Source organism: Heteronotia binoei, chromosome 6 (assembly GCF_032191835.1).
Source record: "Heteronotia binoei isolate CCM8104 ecotype False Entrance Well chromosome 6, APGP_CSIRO_Hbin_v1, whole genome shotgun sequence".
NCBI lineage: Eukaryota > Metazoa > Chordata > Lepidosauria > Squamata > Gekkonidae > Heteronotia > Heteronotia binoei.
In genome coordinates this window covers 106179393-106196950 of record NC_083228.1, presented here as the reverse complement: position 1 = coordinate 106196950, position 17558 = coordinate 106179393, and the positions used below count along the sequence as shown (strand labels likewise).

Here is a 17558-nt window from a genome sequence, read left to right as displayed (position 1 = left end):
ATACTAGGCCACACCATCTGGAATAATCAAGTGCAAATTGAACTGATGGTTGCTGTTTCCCACCCCCACCTCTGCCACCCCTCCCTCCCTTCATGTGGAAACTGCAGCTGCTCCCAGCAGAACTTTAAAGGCACCCACATACCTCAGCAGCAGTCCTTCACAATGCCCACTACTCAGGCTCCCCGAGGGCCAGATCAAGTGCTCTTAAGGGCCGCAAATGGCCCTTGGGCCTGACGTTCCCCACCCCTGTTGTAGAATGTCAGAAGTTGGGAATCTTCCTGACCTCCTCAAGACAGGCTGTTCAGCTAGGTGGGGGCCACATCAGAGAATGCATGTGTTGGGGCAGTTGCCCATTTATAGGGTGGTACCAGCAGAAGGCCCTGCTCAGATGAACAAGAGGCAGTTCTTAAGATATGAGGGTCCAAGGTTATCTTTGTATGTGATAGCCATTATATTTAATTGAACTGGTTGATTGACAGGCAGCCAATGGAATGACTGCAAAATTGATGTTTATGTGGATGTCATAGTGGGTTGTATTCAACAGAACATGACTTTCTTGCCTCCCTCCTCTCAACACAGGCCAAAATGTTATTCTTTGATTACCCCCTCCCTCCTAGGTATGGTGTTATGGAGGACATTTGGGGCTGTAGCAGGAAGGTGTGTGTAAGAAAATTACATTCCACAAGCAGAAATCCTTTTGTCACCAGAAATGCTCTGATGGAACCAAGCTAGAAGCTTGAAACAGCTTCCAATGCATGAGTATGTATATTTCCTTTTTGTGCACTCAAAGCAAGTGTATTGAAAATGCAGAATTCATCATTTGGAAGGTGCTTAGGAATGGCATAACTCCCACTTCCACTGATTCTTGAAGACTTGTAAGGCTATTACTTGTGAAGTTGAACATTTCCAGGCCTTTGTGTCAGCACTTGTATGCTGAAAATGCCAAGTTACATTTTGGACTGAACTTTTAGCATCTTGAGTAATAGGACACATGGATTAGTTTAGACAAATTTATTTTGTAGTCCAGAGATTTTAGTATCTCTTTATGCATCTTTCTTATATTGTTTTTTTAAGAATCAAATGTGAAATATTGAAACATTCTGACTCATTCTTTTTGGTTAAAGCTGTCTCTTCTTGAAAACATACTTGAGTAATATGTAGGCAGTATGGCATAATCCCTACATTCCTGGTCTTGGAGGTTTAAATTCCCATTCAGATAAGAATTTCTAAACAAGGTCTTAGGCAAATAAATTGCTCTTTTCTGATAAGATTCCATGCGAAGGAAGCAGGTGGATTTGACTTGAATATTTGAACAGCATTTATATATGTACAGTTATATGCAAATTCGAGTGTCCATGTTCTTCACACAATTGAGAACTCTACAAATGATCAAGAATACTCAGTTTGCAGATTTCCTTATGTGTATTCAATTGTTGTACATGTATCAATGTCAAATGAGCTCATGGAGGTTAGCACCAGAGCCTGGTGAGTTTGTGTGCAATTCAGCTTTCTATTCCCTACATCTATTCAATTCTTTCCTGCTATGTCTCAATGTACCCTACCTCCCAGGATGATGTTTACTTAAAGTTGCCAACTACAGATTCAGAAATTGTAGGTGATGTTGGGGTGAAGCTTGGAGATGGTGAGATTTGGGGAGGGGAGGGACTTCAGCAGTGTATAATGCTGTAGAGTCCACCCTCCAAAGCACCCGTTTTCTCCCGGGGAAATGATCGTTGTAGTTTGGAGATCAGTTGTAATTCTGGGAGACATTCAAGCCCCATCTAGAGGTTAAGAACCCTGTGTTGATTGTATAGTTAAATGCTGCTTTGGCCTTGAGGAGAAAAGAGAATGGTGCAAGTTTGATGTACATTCTTTGGGTATGCTAGGGTGGGGGAAGGAATGGACCCTGATTAAAATTAGCCACTTGCTTGGAAGTCTGCAGCAAAAATTGCTTCCACTGGGTGGGCAAGAACAGAACTGCAAACATATTGCAAATGTGTCCAGTCTTTGTGTATAGAGGTTCATGGGAGGGTGGAATTGCAACTGTTTGCTCTGCTGTCTCCCTTCATGCATAAAACATAACATCTGCGAGACTTTACATACTGGTGTGCATATATGGAGGGGGAAGATATTGGCATAGTGACATCATGCTGACGCACCAGCATCACTCCTGGTAAAAACTGGAAGTGCTGTCATGAGATGTGGAAGAATTTTGTAAATGGGTAAAGGCTTCAGTGAAATCAAACCACCATATAAGAAAAGGCTTTTATTAACTAGCATACCTCCCACAGAAAAGACCAACACAAATGAAATGAGAATGTATCAGCATATCATAATTATTGCAGAAGTGTAAATAAACCCAAATGAATCCCCTATTTTGTGAGGCTAGCTCTCCATTTCCCATCAAACCTCCAGTGTGCTGTCCCATAGTGTTTTGAACCATTGATTTTTAGGACAACAAACCAGGGATATTCAGTTTTGGATTCTTCAAAAAAACTAGCCACATAGTACAAGCTATTTCTGGTTCTCACATAAAGCTCTATATACCTCATTACGTTCCTGCCTGAGCATAACTTTGGTTTCAGGTGTCCATATTTTCTTCTCATCCATAACAGATCCAGACCGTTGATAAGGACCTATTCACTGGAATCTTAGGGTTGCCATCTCTGGGGTTGGGAAAGGCCTGCAGGTTTGGGGGAGGAGCCTTAGGAAGGCAGGGTTTGGGGATAGCAAAGACCATAGAATTCACTCTCCAAAGAAACCATTTTCTCCATGGGATCTGATCTCTGGAGAGGAGTTATAATTCCAGGAGATCTCCAGCCTCACTTGGAGGTTGGCATGCCTAAATTATTCAGTATACATTGTGAGGGCTTAACAGTCAGCAAGCCTTTTTCTCACATGCTGCATGCTTTGAAATATTTATTTCAGTGATGAAATTCCACTTTTCTCTTTTTTCCCCTTCCCCCCTTTACCAGATAAGTTATTAATTCTAACTGTTGCAACCAAGGAAACAGATGGCTTTCACCGATTCATGCAGTCAGCAAAGCATTTCAACTACACAGTTAAGGTACTGTATACTGTCTTGATCTTTTCCAGTATTGGAAAGAATGTCATGTGTGTTTGTGTGTGTGAGAGAGATTTCACATAGACTGCACTGTACTAAAGCTGTAATAGAATGAGGTCATGGAAAATACCTTCAGTGCTACTTATTGCACATCTTTGCCAGATCAGAATTATTCCCCACTGTGGGCTTGCTAGTGTTTTACCTAGTCTCACTCTTGATATTCCAGATGGTGGAGTTTTCCATTTTGCCTCTAGAGATTATTCCACAGGTTTACAGATTCAGCTGTTGAAAAAGGTTCAGTTCTCAGTTTGGGTAAATATTATCTCTCTTTCCATTCCACTTTTCCAGTGGCTGTTGAACATTTACAGTCATTTCAAAATGATTCCTTTTTCTACTGCGAGTTCAGTTTTAATGGGACCACTGCCTAACTTTAGCTTTTTTTGGTCGTGCCCCAGCTTCTGTTTTACAAAGTTACTTGTTCATGGAATGTAGATCCCTGCACTTGATTTTGTAAGTAAACATTGGTAACTGAGTTAGAATCTTCACTACTTAGCAGTGTAACCTCAAAGGGAATTCCCTCTTACAGAGATTCAAGGGCAATGGAGACAAAATAAACTTTTTGGCTTTCCGTGTTCCTTTGAGACTGACTGAAGCATAAAGGTGTAATAATGGTGTGTATCTCTGTTCGGCCTACTCAGGACTCTGCCTTTATTTATTTTTTCCTCAGTAAAATAATTCCAACTAACCAGTTGAACAATCAAATCCAGATTCAGCAAAATTGACAAGCTCTTAGGGCATGTCTCACTGCTTTAGCCAAGGCAGCATAAATGCCAATCCCGTCCCATTGTTGTGGACAGCAATGGAATGCTAGTACTGCAGAATTTCTTTCTGCCTTACAAGCCAAGAAAATCTCCCTGCCTTGTTTTTACCATAGTCCCAGCAAAATGCACATAAGTGGACAGATACTTACACCCAGACTTTCTGTGTATATTGTAGCCCTTGTTCATGTAAAAAGCCATAGGTACAGTTAACAGTGATTGGGGGGGTGGGGTGGAATCATGCCAGCGGGTTGTACCCCAGAGACTCAGAGTCTAGAGCTCTGTGCAGGCAGCACAAGCTCTGACTATTCAGAAAGGGATGCTAGTTTTTTTCACAGTTCCTAATTTGTGGCTCCAGCACCAAGGGGAGGGGCCGAGGCAGGTACCCCAGACAAAATTCCTCCCTACCAACACATTCTAGTTTTATTTAGTTTCAATTGAAATAACACACAAGTACACCATTTTCAGAAGGAATAAAATTGGTCACAACTTTATTGGTTACAGCTATAGTAAGCCTTGGCATAGCATGGGATAAAGATCCCACTCATCGGCTGACCCACCTGCCATTCGATGTTCTGCTGGTCACCTTGGGATGGCAGGTTTTGGGATTCCACTAGGGAGAAAGCCCAGAGGTGGTCCCCCCTGCCACCTGAGCATGAGGGTAATCCCCTGGACATGCTCCTAGGCTGGGCACATCAGTTACCCCTCACGCCAAGATCCCTTAAGGGGATCCCCACACTCTGGAAGTGGGTATGCAAGCTGATTTTCCTGAGAATGGATCCAGGCCATGCTGATACCACCAAGTTGTGGCAAGAAAATCAAAAAGACAACACATATGTAACCACTGGAAAAAAAACACCTCAATAAAGGGGCTGGGAGGGTGGGCCAAGCCATCCGATGGCCAAAGAGGACAGGCAGAGGCGGTGCTGCATCTTAAGTAGCAGCTGGCCACCCCTGCCCTCCAGCCCACCCCAGAGATAGCCCTTAGGGCCAGCATCAGGCTGGGATGGGCCCCTGTCTCCCATGCTTGACCTGGCCCACCCCCTCCACCCAGAAAAGACTGCCCTCCCTCTTACCCCTTCCTGCGGCGCCACAAATGGGAGCCGGTTGAATCCACATCCCTGCTTAAGAGAGAGCCAGCATGTACAGCCATATCCACTTATTCACTGAATTTCTGTAGGTCAAAGCTGCAGATCCAAATCTTCATCTTCAGATGGTAGGAAAACATTTCCACTCCCTCTTTTCTAACCCTTCTCAAATATGCAAAGAGACTTTTTGATTCAGCAGTACCTGTCTCATCCAAACAACAGTTTGGGTAAAACATATTGATCATGTGAGGGATGGTCATCATGGTGATTGTGGAGTGCTGAACTGGGAAGCAGGCCAAAATGAATTCTTCATCAGAGGATGAGACTGTAAAACGAACAGAGCCCCTCTCCCAGCATTTCTGTACAGAGCATGCTATATGCCAATTAAGTATCAATGTGTCCTTCTGAAATTTATTTCCAATTGTGTGAAATCACTTTAAGAAATCATAATTATGTAAAATTATAGTGGTGAGATAAATGCTATTCTACACCATACCTAGCCTTTATCACTTCTCTTGACCACTATTTTTTTCTACGCAAGTATAAATACTCCCTTTAAAGAAAGCTGAGCACTTGCTGTGTGTACAGTATTTAAGAATTCTAACCCTATTTTCTTCTTCTCAGCAAGAAAGAGCCATGAGTAATTTATGTGGTGGGAAGTAATTGCTGGGTTGCTATTTTGGTAGGAATTGTCTTGCTCATATTTCTAGAGTGATGTCACTGTGCTCCGTGCTACTTAGGACATGGAAAATGTTATGGGCCCTGACACACCGGAGTGATACATGTTAACTTTGGAGCTCCTTATATTGGAAGGGGTGTGTTTGTCTGACTCTCACTGAACTTTTTTTTTAAAAAATTGAAAGGCAAAATGTTAAACTTGTTTACTTCAGAGGGAGTTCCATAGACAGCAGCCATTTTCTAGAAAATGTGCACAGAACTGAAATATCAGTAGAAGATTGTTCCTGCTTTGGCTGAGTGGAAAGGATAAAGGGGGGGGGGTGTTTTCTTTTGGCTGCTCTAAACAGGATTATAGGAAATGATATTAGTGGGGATTTTGATTCAAAGACATCATACGTCTACGCATAGTAGCTTCGCACTTACTCTTTAGCCAAATATAAACCAAATATCTGAATCTAAAGGTCCCTGTTGAATTGGGCAAGATGGTTTAAGCAGTGTGAAGACTGAGACGGATTATGACTGAATGCTTCTAAAACAGAATCCTTTTAAGTATAATGATATCTCTTGCAGCAGTAGAAATCCCACTCAGTTCAACAAGAAATGAAAGTTCAGATATTTAATATAATTATTTGTCTGGGGACACAATGGGCCATACTGCAAAAATTAAAAAGAAACAATGCATTTTAGCAATTGGCTTTAATTAGAAATTGCTATAGATTTTAATTGTAAACTAGCTCAGTAGTCTGTCTGGAAAAAAATGGAATGACTGAATGATTAAAGAAATGAATATTAGTTGTGGGATTATGGTGATAATAGGGCAATCCTTTGCAGAGATTCTACAGTCTAATCTCATTGATCTGAATGTGATCAAGCTGAAGTGGTTTTGCATATGATAAACTGCCAGACCCATAACTTCACAAATAAAATTCATTTGTTTAATCATTCAGTGATTTCATTGGATTTAGACTGGAGCAGCTCTACATAAATTTACACTGCAAGACACTCTAAATATCTCTGTTTTATATTTTGTTTGTGGTCAAATGCATCCCTTAAAATTGCAGTCAGGAAGTAGTTTGGTTTTAGTTTGGTCATAGAGACCATATTAAGTACTAGCTGAAGGGGACAGTATTGCTAGTATACATGACTTGCAATATTTACTTCACTGTTGTTGGACATAGGATATGGTTGCAAGTATTGTTTGGAAGTGCACTTCTGTCACTCACTTGTGAGATCTTTTTCTCATGTACTAAACCACCTCATTTGTTCTATTTGGGTTGAAGTTCCTTTTGCAAAGAAAGGAATAATCTGTGCACTTGGTTCATTTTGGCTGAACTCTTGAAGAAGGCTTGGGAATACAGAAAGTGGAAGAATGGACTGTTGTGTATGTTTGCAAGATGATCTGAAGTATGGTGCAATGTGGGCTAGATGCTGCCATGCCAAAAAGTCTCTTAAGATGCTTACCTACTCTTTAGACGTAACCATACCTGTTATGTGATAACACTCCTGCTCACTACAAGAGGAACTTATTTCTTTCGTTTCCAAGATCCTTGGGAAAGGTGAAGAGTGGAAAGGAGGTGATGCTCTCAGCTCTATTGGAGGAGGCCAGAAAGTCCGACTGCTAAAATCTGCAATGGAGACCTATGCAGATCAGGAGGATCTGGTGGTTATGTATGTTGACTGGTAAGATAATCCCCTTGTTTTGGCTTTCATAAATTTTGCTATAAACTTTGGGAAGCTTATAAAATGTCAGCATTTTTATAAAATGATGCTGGTTAGCATGCAAATATTTTTTCCTCTGCCTTTTTATTGGGGAAAAGTGACTCCTTATTTTCCACTGACAGTGTTGTGAGGCTGTATGAGAAGGCAGGCTGTGTTTGTTCAAAGGATTTGCAGATGCATAAACTGTCACTGTGCCGTGACTGGTTTGAAAGGAAAACATGTTATCTAGATGTGACACGCTGCAAAACATCTATTGCTGTATTATGGGTTACTCATTCCTATCAGAAATAAATGGACAAAGGAATTCTCCAACTGGCAATTTAGAGCAAGGGTTTCTGTAAAGAATGTATGTATTTATCAGAGACCAGCAGTAAGGCCAAGCCAGCTTCATATTTAAGTGTAATAATGCCCTTGATTCCTAAAATGAGCACTCACATGTTCAGGTGCAAGCCATTTTGATGATTTAGCACTTTTTGAAGGGGTGTTTCCTCCCATAACCTCAGTAGGAGCCAACAGCAGTTTAACTTGCTCAGTAGTGTCCCTTGTGTTTGTTTGTTTGCCTCCACATGCCTGCTAAAAGAAATTGCTGGGTTGAGCCTTGGAGGCTGGGTCAAATGAAGTTCTGAAACAGATGGTTGTGTTGGAGATAAAATCTTAGGGGACATATATGAGGTGATTGTATGATGAATCATGGTTATTGATTGCCTCTTAAAGTACTTAAGTGTTCTTTATCATTCTGTCAAAGACTTATAAAACAGTGCATAGTAATAAGAAGATGCAGAGACCAGGGACTATAACTCAAATGGAAAATGAAATGTGATAACTAGGATTGGATTCATAGAATCTCAGACCGATTTCACACTCACCTTACTCCGCCCTCTCATCCATCTTCTCCGCGCGGCATTCTCCCAATTTCCCACTATTTGTGTCAGAGCTACAGCAAATATCGCGGGTTTTGCACAGCAAACAGAAACTGGTTTTTAGCAGTTTCCATTTGCTGTGCGAAAACCTCAATGTTTGCTACAGCCCCGGTGCAAATAGTGGGAAATCGGGAGGACGCCGTGCGGAGAAGATGGACGTGAGGGTGGACTAAGGTGTGTGCAAAATCGGTGACAGAGTTGGAAGGGGCCATGCAGGCCATCTAGTCCAACCTCCTGCTCAGTCTCCATTGAGCTCTAGAGCATCCATCACGTGTTTGTCCAGTTGCTGCTTGAAGACCGCCCATGAGGAGGAGCTCACCACCTTCCTAGGCAGCATAAACCGGCCACCTCCCTGGGCAGCCAATTCAACTGCTGAACTTCTCAATGTTTAGTTATTCTTTCTTCCTTTACTCTGCAGTTCAGGCTACTCTTACTCAACCGTTTATTTTCTTTTTCTGTAAATGATAGTTTTAATAACAAGGTTTTTTTCTTCTTTTTATGAACCTTGTTTTACTGTGGAAGTTCTGCTTATGAATAGAAAGCTTAAGCTTGGTTCAGTGTACTCAAGTGACTTAGAAAGGGGCCAAGAAAGTCTTGGAAGTCTTAATTTAAATAAATTAAATTTTAGGAAAATTCTTTTTAAAGAGACAAAAACCAGAGGGGCCTAAGCTTGCAAATATAAGCAGGGTTTTTTTTACTGGCAGTTTAAGGTTCTTAATTCTATTTATGGTGAAATAAAGCTGAAGTCCCCATTGAGCTCTAATAACCTGGGATCCAGGCCAGCCTGCAAAATGTTCCATCTTCCCATAGTAGAATGAGTCATCTTTGTATCTGTGTCTGTATCGATATTCTGTACTGTAGCAGACCTATTTTGATTTTTCTTAAGAACAATCAAAATAATGTTTAAAATAGCTATAAGTCTAATTTATGTAGGTAGCAATTGTAGTGCATTAAAAATCTCTTGCAAAATATGTAGAAGCTATGGCAGGAGTGGTAAACAAAGGGTTACACTATGGGGAACCATCTTTTCACAATACCACCTTCACCTTTCTCCAAAGACTACTGTTTGTCCCTGGCCTCCTGTGGTGTTAAACGCCACAGTAACTAGATTTGCCAGTCTCCAGGTGGGCCTTGGAGTCTAGTAAATACAACAAATATCCAGACTATAGAGCAGGGGTGGCCAAACTTGCTTATTGTAAGTGCCACAAAGAATAAACATCAGATGTTTGAGAGCTGCAAGGAGGGAGGATGGCAAATTTAATGGGAGAGGGAGAGAAAGAAAGCAACTTTAATTTTAAATGCAGTTCTCCAAGTGATTTAAAGAGATTAATGCCTTCTCCAAGTCAGCTGATGGGGCAGTGGGGGCTTTGAGAGCTACACAATATACACATGTTGCTACCGAACCACAGTTTAGCCACCCCTGCTATAGATATAAATTACCCTGGGGAAAATGGCAGCTTCAGTGAGTGGACTCTTTGGCATTATATGCAGCTAAAGTCCTTCCTTTCCCCAAACCCTGCCCACCCCAAGCTCCACCCCAAATCTCCAGCAATTTTCCAACCCAGACTTGATTACCTTAAACAGTGCAAATGTAGACAGAATGCGAGGATGGTTTGATATGGAAGCATTTCCTCAGAAAACCTCTAATACTTGTGCAGCACAAGAATTAGAGGTTACTAAACTGGGTTTTGCCACAATCCAGCTCTAAAGAGATGCTAGAAAGAAAACCAAAAACTCCAAGATTAAAATATTTTGTCCTTTCCCCCAAATTTGATTTTTGTTTTGAGAGAATTTTAACAGGCAGCATTTCAAAACAAACACTTCATTAATGAACTGTAATTACAATGGATCATAAAAGGAATATGTAAACAAAGCTTCAGTATTTGTATTTTCTTCTCCCTTTCCTACATTGCTGCCATTGCTGCCACTTCAAAAACAATTTGGACACTGCAGTATCCTACCATTCTGGTAAAGATAAAGAGAAGGAACAACAATAGGTCATTCTGCTTTGTGGTGAAAAATGCTGTCTGGGAACCAAGTGCTCCAGAGCACATCTTGATCCTTTCATGGACTGAAAGTTGCTGTTATTGCAGCAAAGCCTTTGCAAAGAGGTATTTACTGCTTTTAGTCACTTTCTCTTCTCCCCCAGACTCTTCTCTGTTGTGCCCTGTGCTCTAGTACAGACTGGGGCTTTCTGTAGCGTAAACCAATTAAATGAATGAAGGGTTTTCTGTAGCATAAACCAATTAAAAAAAAAAAAGCTGGATAAACTCCAAGACAAACTTTTTACATTCATCCTTCTGCCAAACCCTGAGGAAAGCAAAACAGCAGGAGTCTTCATAAATCCACTAGACAACTTCATCGTAGGTATTAGGTTTTCTTTTTCGCAATGTTCCTAAATACTTGCCATTCTGTACAAATCTCTGGAAGATTCCTCCTCCCCCCTTTCCTGTTTTAAACCAACCTGTGCTTGTGTGTATTTGCCATACTTCTTTATCAATTACTTGTCTTTATAAAAAGTAAGCAATGGCTGCAGTTAGACAGCGTGCTTATCCTGTTGTGGCCATGCTTCTAATTTGATCAGGATTTTTAAAGATCCGGAATGGTTGGATCAGACATCCTGCCCCTACTTAGCTGCATTGCATGCTCACCGTGATTGACCAATCAGATTCTTGCTGCATGGTAACCATGGAGTAGGTGGTGGGGCACCTTTTCCCCCTGTTTGGTTTCTGCACACTCACCCTGCCACAATCCCTGATTCATCTGATGCCTTGCTGCCAATGAGGGTAGGGGTTAGTGCTCGGCCCTCTTCCAATCTACTTCCCATCCCAATGGTGACAGGTAGTGGGGCCAAGAGGAATTGCCTGTCTCCGTCATTGGTGTTATGCAACGCCAGGTCCATAAATAATAAGACCTCGATCCTTAGCGAGTTCCTGCTTCGGCAGGACATGGACCTGGCTTGCGTGACCATGACCTGGGTGCGGGATGGGGAGACAGTTGCACTCTCCCAGATGACTCCCCCGGGTTACTCGGTCTTTCACCAATCACAGACCAGCGGGCGAGGGGGGAGGGGTGGCGCTTTTCATACGGGAGGGTGACTCCTTCCGGGCTCTCCTGGCCCCAACAATCGATGGTATTGAGTGTGCCGGTCTGGCGTGGGATGTCGGAGAGGGGTTGGTGATCTGGCTGGTGTACCGTCAGCCTAACGCACCAGCCAGGGCCTTACCATCCCTGATGGAGGCGGTGGCGGGCTGGGCATTGAAGTACCCAGGGCTTATGGTCCTGGGTGACTTCAACATTCATGCTGACAACGCTGCCTCCAATCAGGCGATGGGCCTGGTGTCTTCCATGGCAACCCTAGGACTCTCTCAATTTGTTACGACTCCTACACATCAGGCAAGGCACATGTTATATCTTGTGGTATGTATTGTGATATGTATTTTATCTGAGCTTCTAGGATTATAGTTTTAAATAGTCTCCAAGCTTCCCCAAGGGTTTTGACCGTATTTACCTTTCCTTTCAGTTTCTTCCTCACATGCCTCCTCATCTCAGTGTATTTATGGTCACTGCTCCCAAGCGGTGCAATGACTTTTACATCTCTCACCAAGTCTTGGGCATTACTTAGGACCATATCCAGGATCGCCCTACCCCTGGTAGGTTCTGAGACCATCTGTTCCATAGCACAGTCATTGAGAGCATCAAGAAACTCAATCTCTTTCTCTCAACCAGAACACATATTGACCCACACATATGTAACACATATGTTGTTGTTGTTGTTATTATTATTATTATTATTCTCTGGCTGTCCCCTTGCTGTGGTCATTAAGCCCATCCCCCCAACCCAGCAACAAGAGCTAGCCTTTGGACTGAGGCTGTGTCCTCACCTCACTTGAGTCCCCAATAGCTGAAGAAATTGGGAGGGGGGGCTGGCCAAGCTGAAGAGGCTGCAACTGAGACTGGTGACCTGCACAGAAACCTATCCAAAGCACAGCTCTCTAAAAACATTAGAAACACTCACAATCCTCTCAAAATTGTGTGGATGGGGAAATGGAGCAAGCAGATATCCACCTGAGTGTACACTGCTAACTGCAAAAAAAAGGCAGCAAAGATAGAAGTGAGTGATCTGACTTTCCCAATGGCTTGACTTTGTAAGAGAGCAAGCAAACATCTGGAGATGTGTTGTGAATACCAAACTTTCTCTGGTGTCGAGAAAGTTGGGGGTGGTGAGCATGCGGCGCTGATAACTGCAGAATGGAATACAGACGTTGCTGTCTGATCATGTAATTCAAATCCATTTGTGAGAAGCAATCACAACAGACCAAACAGCTCATCTGATCGCAGCCAATGCCCTCCAAGTTTTATCTCTTTAATAGCTATAGCATCTGTTTTCTTTTACTGTGTGTTCCAGTTACTGCTATGGTTTCTGGTCTGAACAATTCACAAAATTAGCCAGAGTGGAAATTCATTTTAAAAAAAAAAAGGTCAGCACTCACTGAGTAGTATACATATACAGGCTTTATAATCTTCCATGAGCCATAATCACTTCCTCCATCAGGGAATATTTTATGTACTTTTTCATAAAATCTTTTGCCATGAGAACTCAGTAGCCCAGTTTAGATATGCCCATAGAATCAGCTGCTCTATATTTTTTTCTGTATAATGTCAGTAATTTGGAGGGAATAGAGACCAACTATACCATGTGTTAATAACTATTTCTCCAAAATCAGACAAGGCAGGCCAAGTGTGAACTTTAGTAAAGGCCTCTGGATATAGTTCTTTTCCTTAATGTATCTTTCAGAATTATATCTGCAGATGAAAACTCAATTCCTCTGAGAGGCCAGTTTTAACATATGCACCATCTTTTCATTCTCTCAGACCTGTCAAGGTCATTTTGCAAGCTTCAATCCACACAGGGGAGTTAAAGCGAAAAGGTAGAAAAATGCACAGCCAAGTCACACAAGTTAGTTTTACTTTTAGTTCAGCATAGTGTCCAGACTCTAGTAATTCTACACTTTTGGCAGTAGAATATCCACACAGCTGTGACTTTTGTAATGGGTCATAACTAAGAAGTAGCTGCTGGTAGGGTTTTTTTTCATTAAGGTGGATTGCTTTGCTTTTACAAATGTCTCCTAAACATTGTGTATGTATGTAAAGTTCTGTCAAGTTGCTGTGATTTATGATGACTCTAGCAAGGGGCTTTCAAGTCAAGTAAGAAGCAGAGGTGGTTGTCTCCCTTCTAAGTACTGACCCTGCTTTAGTTTCCAAGATCTGAAGAGATAGGTTTAGGTTTATAGATTTATTGGATTTATATCCCGCCCTCTCCACTGAAGCAGGCTCAGACTGTGGAAGTCTATGCTATACTAGCTTCCCTTCCCTGTAAACACCAGGGCACTCTTAATACTTCAGATAGATCCACGTGGCCAACTGTATTGGTTTGAAGCAGCAGAACAAATTTTGAGCCCAGATGTATCTGAGAAAGCATGCTTTAGGCTTTCCAGTCCCCAGGTCCCAGCAGGGGATCCCCTGGTTTTACAGGCTTCCCCCCCACCCCCAGCCAGCTAGCCGGCGGGGGAATCCCTGCCCCCACAGCCACCATGCAGCTCTAGATATTGGGCAGGTTTAGAAACCTACAAACAGGTCCATTTCAAAATGTGTGTGTGTCTGTGTGTGCCTTTAAAGTTGAGCAGGAAGTACTTCATGGGGTCAGCAACACAGTTCCTTGGTTTGTTTTGCTTTCGTTTCAGAGCAGCTAAGAGTGTGTGTGTGAGAGAGAGAGAGAAAGAGAGAGAGAAAGAGAGTATGCCCTGTTCTTTTCAGATGTCGTTGTGAAGGAACAAGACCCAGCAAGTGTGTGTGTGTGAGAGAGAGGGTTGCTAATCCCTGGGTTGGAGGCCCTCCCCCCCCTTTTGGGTTATCAGAAAGCGGCAGGGAGGGGGGAGAGGAGGGAAATGTCTACTGGGCAATTATTCTCTATGGAGAACGATTCCCATAGGGAATAATGGGGAATTGATCTGCAGGTATCGGGGGCTCTGGAGGGACTGTTTTTTGAGGTAGAGACACTAAATTTTCGGTATAGCATCTAGTGCCTCTTCCCAAAATACCATCCAAGCTTCAAAACAATTGGTCCCCCAGGGGGTCCAATTCTATGAGCCCCCAAAGAAGGTGCCCCTATCTTTCATTATTTCCTATGGAAGGAAGGCATTTAAAAAGGTGTGCTGTCCCTTTAAACATGATGGCCAGAACTCCCTTGGAGTTCAATTAAGGATTTAGAAAACTAGAATGTTCTTATCTACTGATGCCATAGATGTCCTCAGGCTTTTATGTTGCAGTTATGCCTTGGTTTTTTGTTATTATATTTTCTTCTGTTTTTATTATTTTATTATATTTTACTTTATGGCCTGCATTGAACAGGCCATAAAGTAAAATATAAGGACTCTAGAGAGATTACATATAAATTTTCTAATTAAATAATTGCTTTTAGTTTGGGATGTTTGCTCTTTTTATGTGCACAGCCTCTGTTACACACAGTCTTTGTATCTGCCATGTACATATGTCATTTCTGTGTGTTTATCGACATTATGATCCTAACTTTGGCAGGATTAATTGATGTGTCTGTGTTCTGCTGCTGGCCTCATAGTGCAAAGGGATACCATGCTTTCTTGTCCTATTCATGGTACCAGAATTGCCCCTTGTACTAGAATATCTAATATCTACTGGAACTGTTGTACCGGAGATTCAGGAAAGTCCTTGAGTGGTGCAGTTAAGCCAAGGAGGAAAAGGACCATTGGTGGAGCCTTCTTAATATGCTTATTGATATGGTGACATCATCCTACAATGGTATCAGACTAGGATCTGTGAGTCAGAATTCTGTTGAAGCTTGTTAGGTGTCATTAGGTTTATCATTCCATCTCAATTTCTGACCTTTTCTTCTCTACAGACTTCCCAGACAACTACTCCTACAGAGGGAAAGGCAGTAGGGAGATAAGAGAATGAATTTACCAATCTTTAGGAATGAACAAGGCAGCTTGTTCAGGGTGGTTATTGTGAGCATAACATTGAGGAAAAAACCCAATGCTTTAAGTTGCTTTAGGTTCCAGTTGGGAGAAGAGTAGAATATAAATATCTAAATAAGTATTTTTTTTTCATGTATATTGGGGCAATACATGCCACCGAAAGTGAATAGTTAATAAGCAAGAAGTATGAAAAGAAAAGGGCAATTATATTTTTCCATACCAGAGATATGCCTCTCTCTGCTGTACTGAAAGACAGTCAAAGAGTAACTGTGTGTTAGCTGTTTTTCATGGAGTCTGTTCCTGAGCATAATATGCTGTTCATTACTACATGCCCTGTTCCTGCTGAACCACCCACTTCTGTTTTTTTGGGGGGGGAAATCTAATACCTCACTGAAGAGTTATAAAGCTTCCCACATTACCCCTTGTAATGTATGGAATGTCCCACTTGATATTGCTCACCTCCTCTATCTTCATAGCTGGATAAGGGTTATATCAAGCTGCCTTGTTTGGTCCTAAACATTGGTAAATTCATTATCTTATCTTCTCACTGTCTTTTCTGCGTTTCGGTCTGTTGGAGTTAGGGTTGCCAAGTCCAATTCAAGAAATATCTGGGGACTTTGGGGGCGGGGCCAGGAGGCTTTGGGGGTGGAGCCAGGAGACATTGGGGGTGGAGCCAGGAACAAGGGTGTGACAAGCATAATTGAACTCCAAGGGAGTTCTGGCCATCACATTTAAAGGGACAGCACACCTTTTTAAATGCCTTTCTTCCATAGGAAATAATGAAGGATAGGGGCACCATCTTTTGGGGCTCATGGAATTGGACCACCTGGTCCAATTGTTTTGAAACTTGGGGGGTATTTTGGGGAAAGGCACTAGATGCTATACTAAAACTTTGGGGCCTCTACCTCAAAACATAGCCCCCCCAGAGTCCCCAATACCCGTGGATCAATTCCCCATTATTCCCTATGGGAATCATTCTCCATAGGGAATAACAGAGTGCCCAGTAGACATTTCCCCCCCACACCTTTCTAAAGCAGGGGGAGGGCCTCCAAACCAGGGAATCCCCTGCCCCCTCCCTCTCTCACACACACAAATACTTACTGGGTCTTGTTCCTGCAGAACTTTACTTGATCTGAAAACGAAAGCAAAACAAAGGGAGGGTCTGTTCTCTGAAGCCCTTCCTGTTTCCTGCTTCCTGCTCAGCCTTAAAGGCACATATTTTAAAAACGGACCTGCAGGAGCTCTAAAACTACATGGTGATTGTGGGGGGCTGTGCTTCCCCCGCCGGCCAGCTGGTTGGTGGGGGGGAGAAGCCTGTAAAAATGGGGGATCCCCCGCTGGGACCTGGGGATTGGGAAGCCTAGTTGGAGTAGTTGTCTGGGAACTCTGTAGAGGAGACAGAAGGCAATGTCAGGAAGCTGGAGGGAGGCTGTGGAAGAAACCAAGAAACCACAAGCAGCTTGAGATATTCATAGATATACAGTCTGATAAGTGGAGGGAGAAGATAAGGGGAGAAAATAAATGGGGAAAGAATTTCCTCATATTCTGCATCTTTGTAGAATGCAGATCTATTTAAGCACATATTAATGGTTGCAGAAATGTACAACAAATAAAGGATGTTGTTCTTCTCTCCTGTAGTGGATTGAAGCTGCCAAAAAGCAGGGAGTTCAAGCACTCTTGCCTCTGAATTTTTTACTACTAAGGGAAATTACAGACAGAAGAAGGGTGAAGGCTGCCAGAGATCTCTGAGTGCTCTCAGCAGCTGGAGAGTATGTTCTGGCAAGTCCGTATGTAGAGATGGAGAAGGAAGATGGCCAAAGTGTATTTTGCACTCTGTTATGGATATGTATGAAGAGAAAAGGACTGAAAAGCTGCAGAAAAAACTGTAGATTGGTAAAAACAAAACAAACTATGAACAGCTTTGGATACTGATGAAAACATATACACCATGATTGTGTTGTTAATCCAGGAAATTCTATACCTAGCCTGACTTTGATGGCCCAGACTAGCCAGATCTCAGAATATCCAGTCAGCCCCAGATAGTATGTGGAAAGGAGACCACCAAGGAAATCCAGGATCACTATGCAATAGCAAACCACCTTTGTTCATCTCTTGCCTTGAAAACCCTACAAGGTCACCATAAATTGACTGTGACTGGCACTTTATGCACAGTATGCTACTATCCCAATGCTTTTCAAAATGACAAGACTTTAAGAGCAGACATGCTGGATCAGACTCATGGATCAGACACAGTGGTC

General features: G+C 42.4%; 1 protein-coding gene across 3 annotated transcripts in view; it reads left to right on the top strand.

Annotated features, from left to right (window-relative positions):
• The window catches only part of PLOD2 (procollagen-lysine,2-oxoglutarate 5-dioxygenase 2), a 91062-nt gene that overhangs the window by 31034 nt on the left and 42470 nt on the right, over window positions 1-17558 (top strand). For all 3 annotated transcript variants that reach the window (XR_009555588.1, XM_060242314.1, XM_060242313.1), the window contains exons 2-3: window positions 2976-3067; window positions 7192-7328. Coding sequence is in view for 2 of the 3 variants with exons in the window: in XM_060242314.1 (XP_060098297.1) it covers window positions 2976-3067; window positions 7192-7328 (229 nt within the window). In the remaining variant the exon portion in view is untranslated. The remainder of the gene's footprint in view (window positions 1-2975; window positions 3068-7191; window positions 7329-17558) is intronic.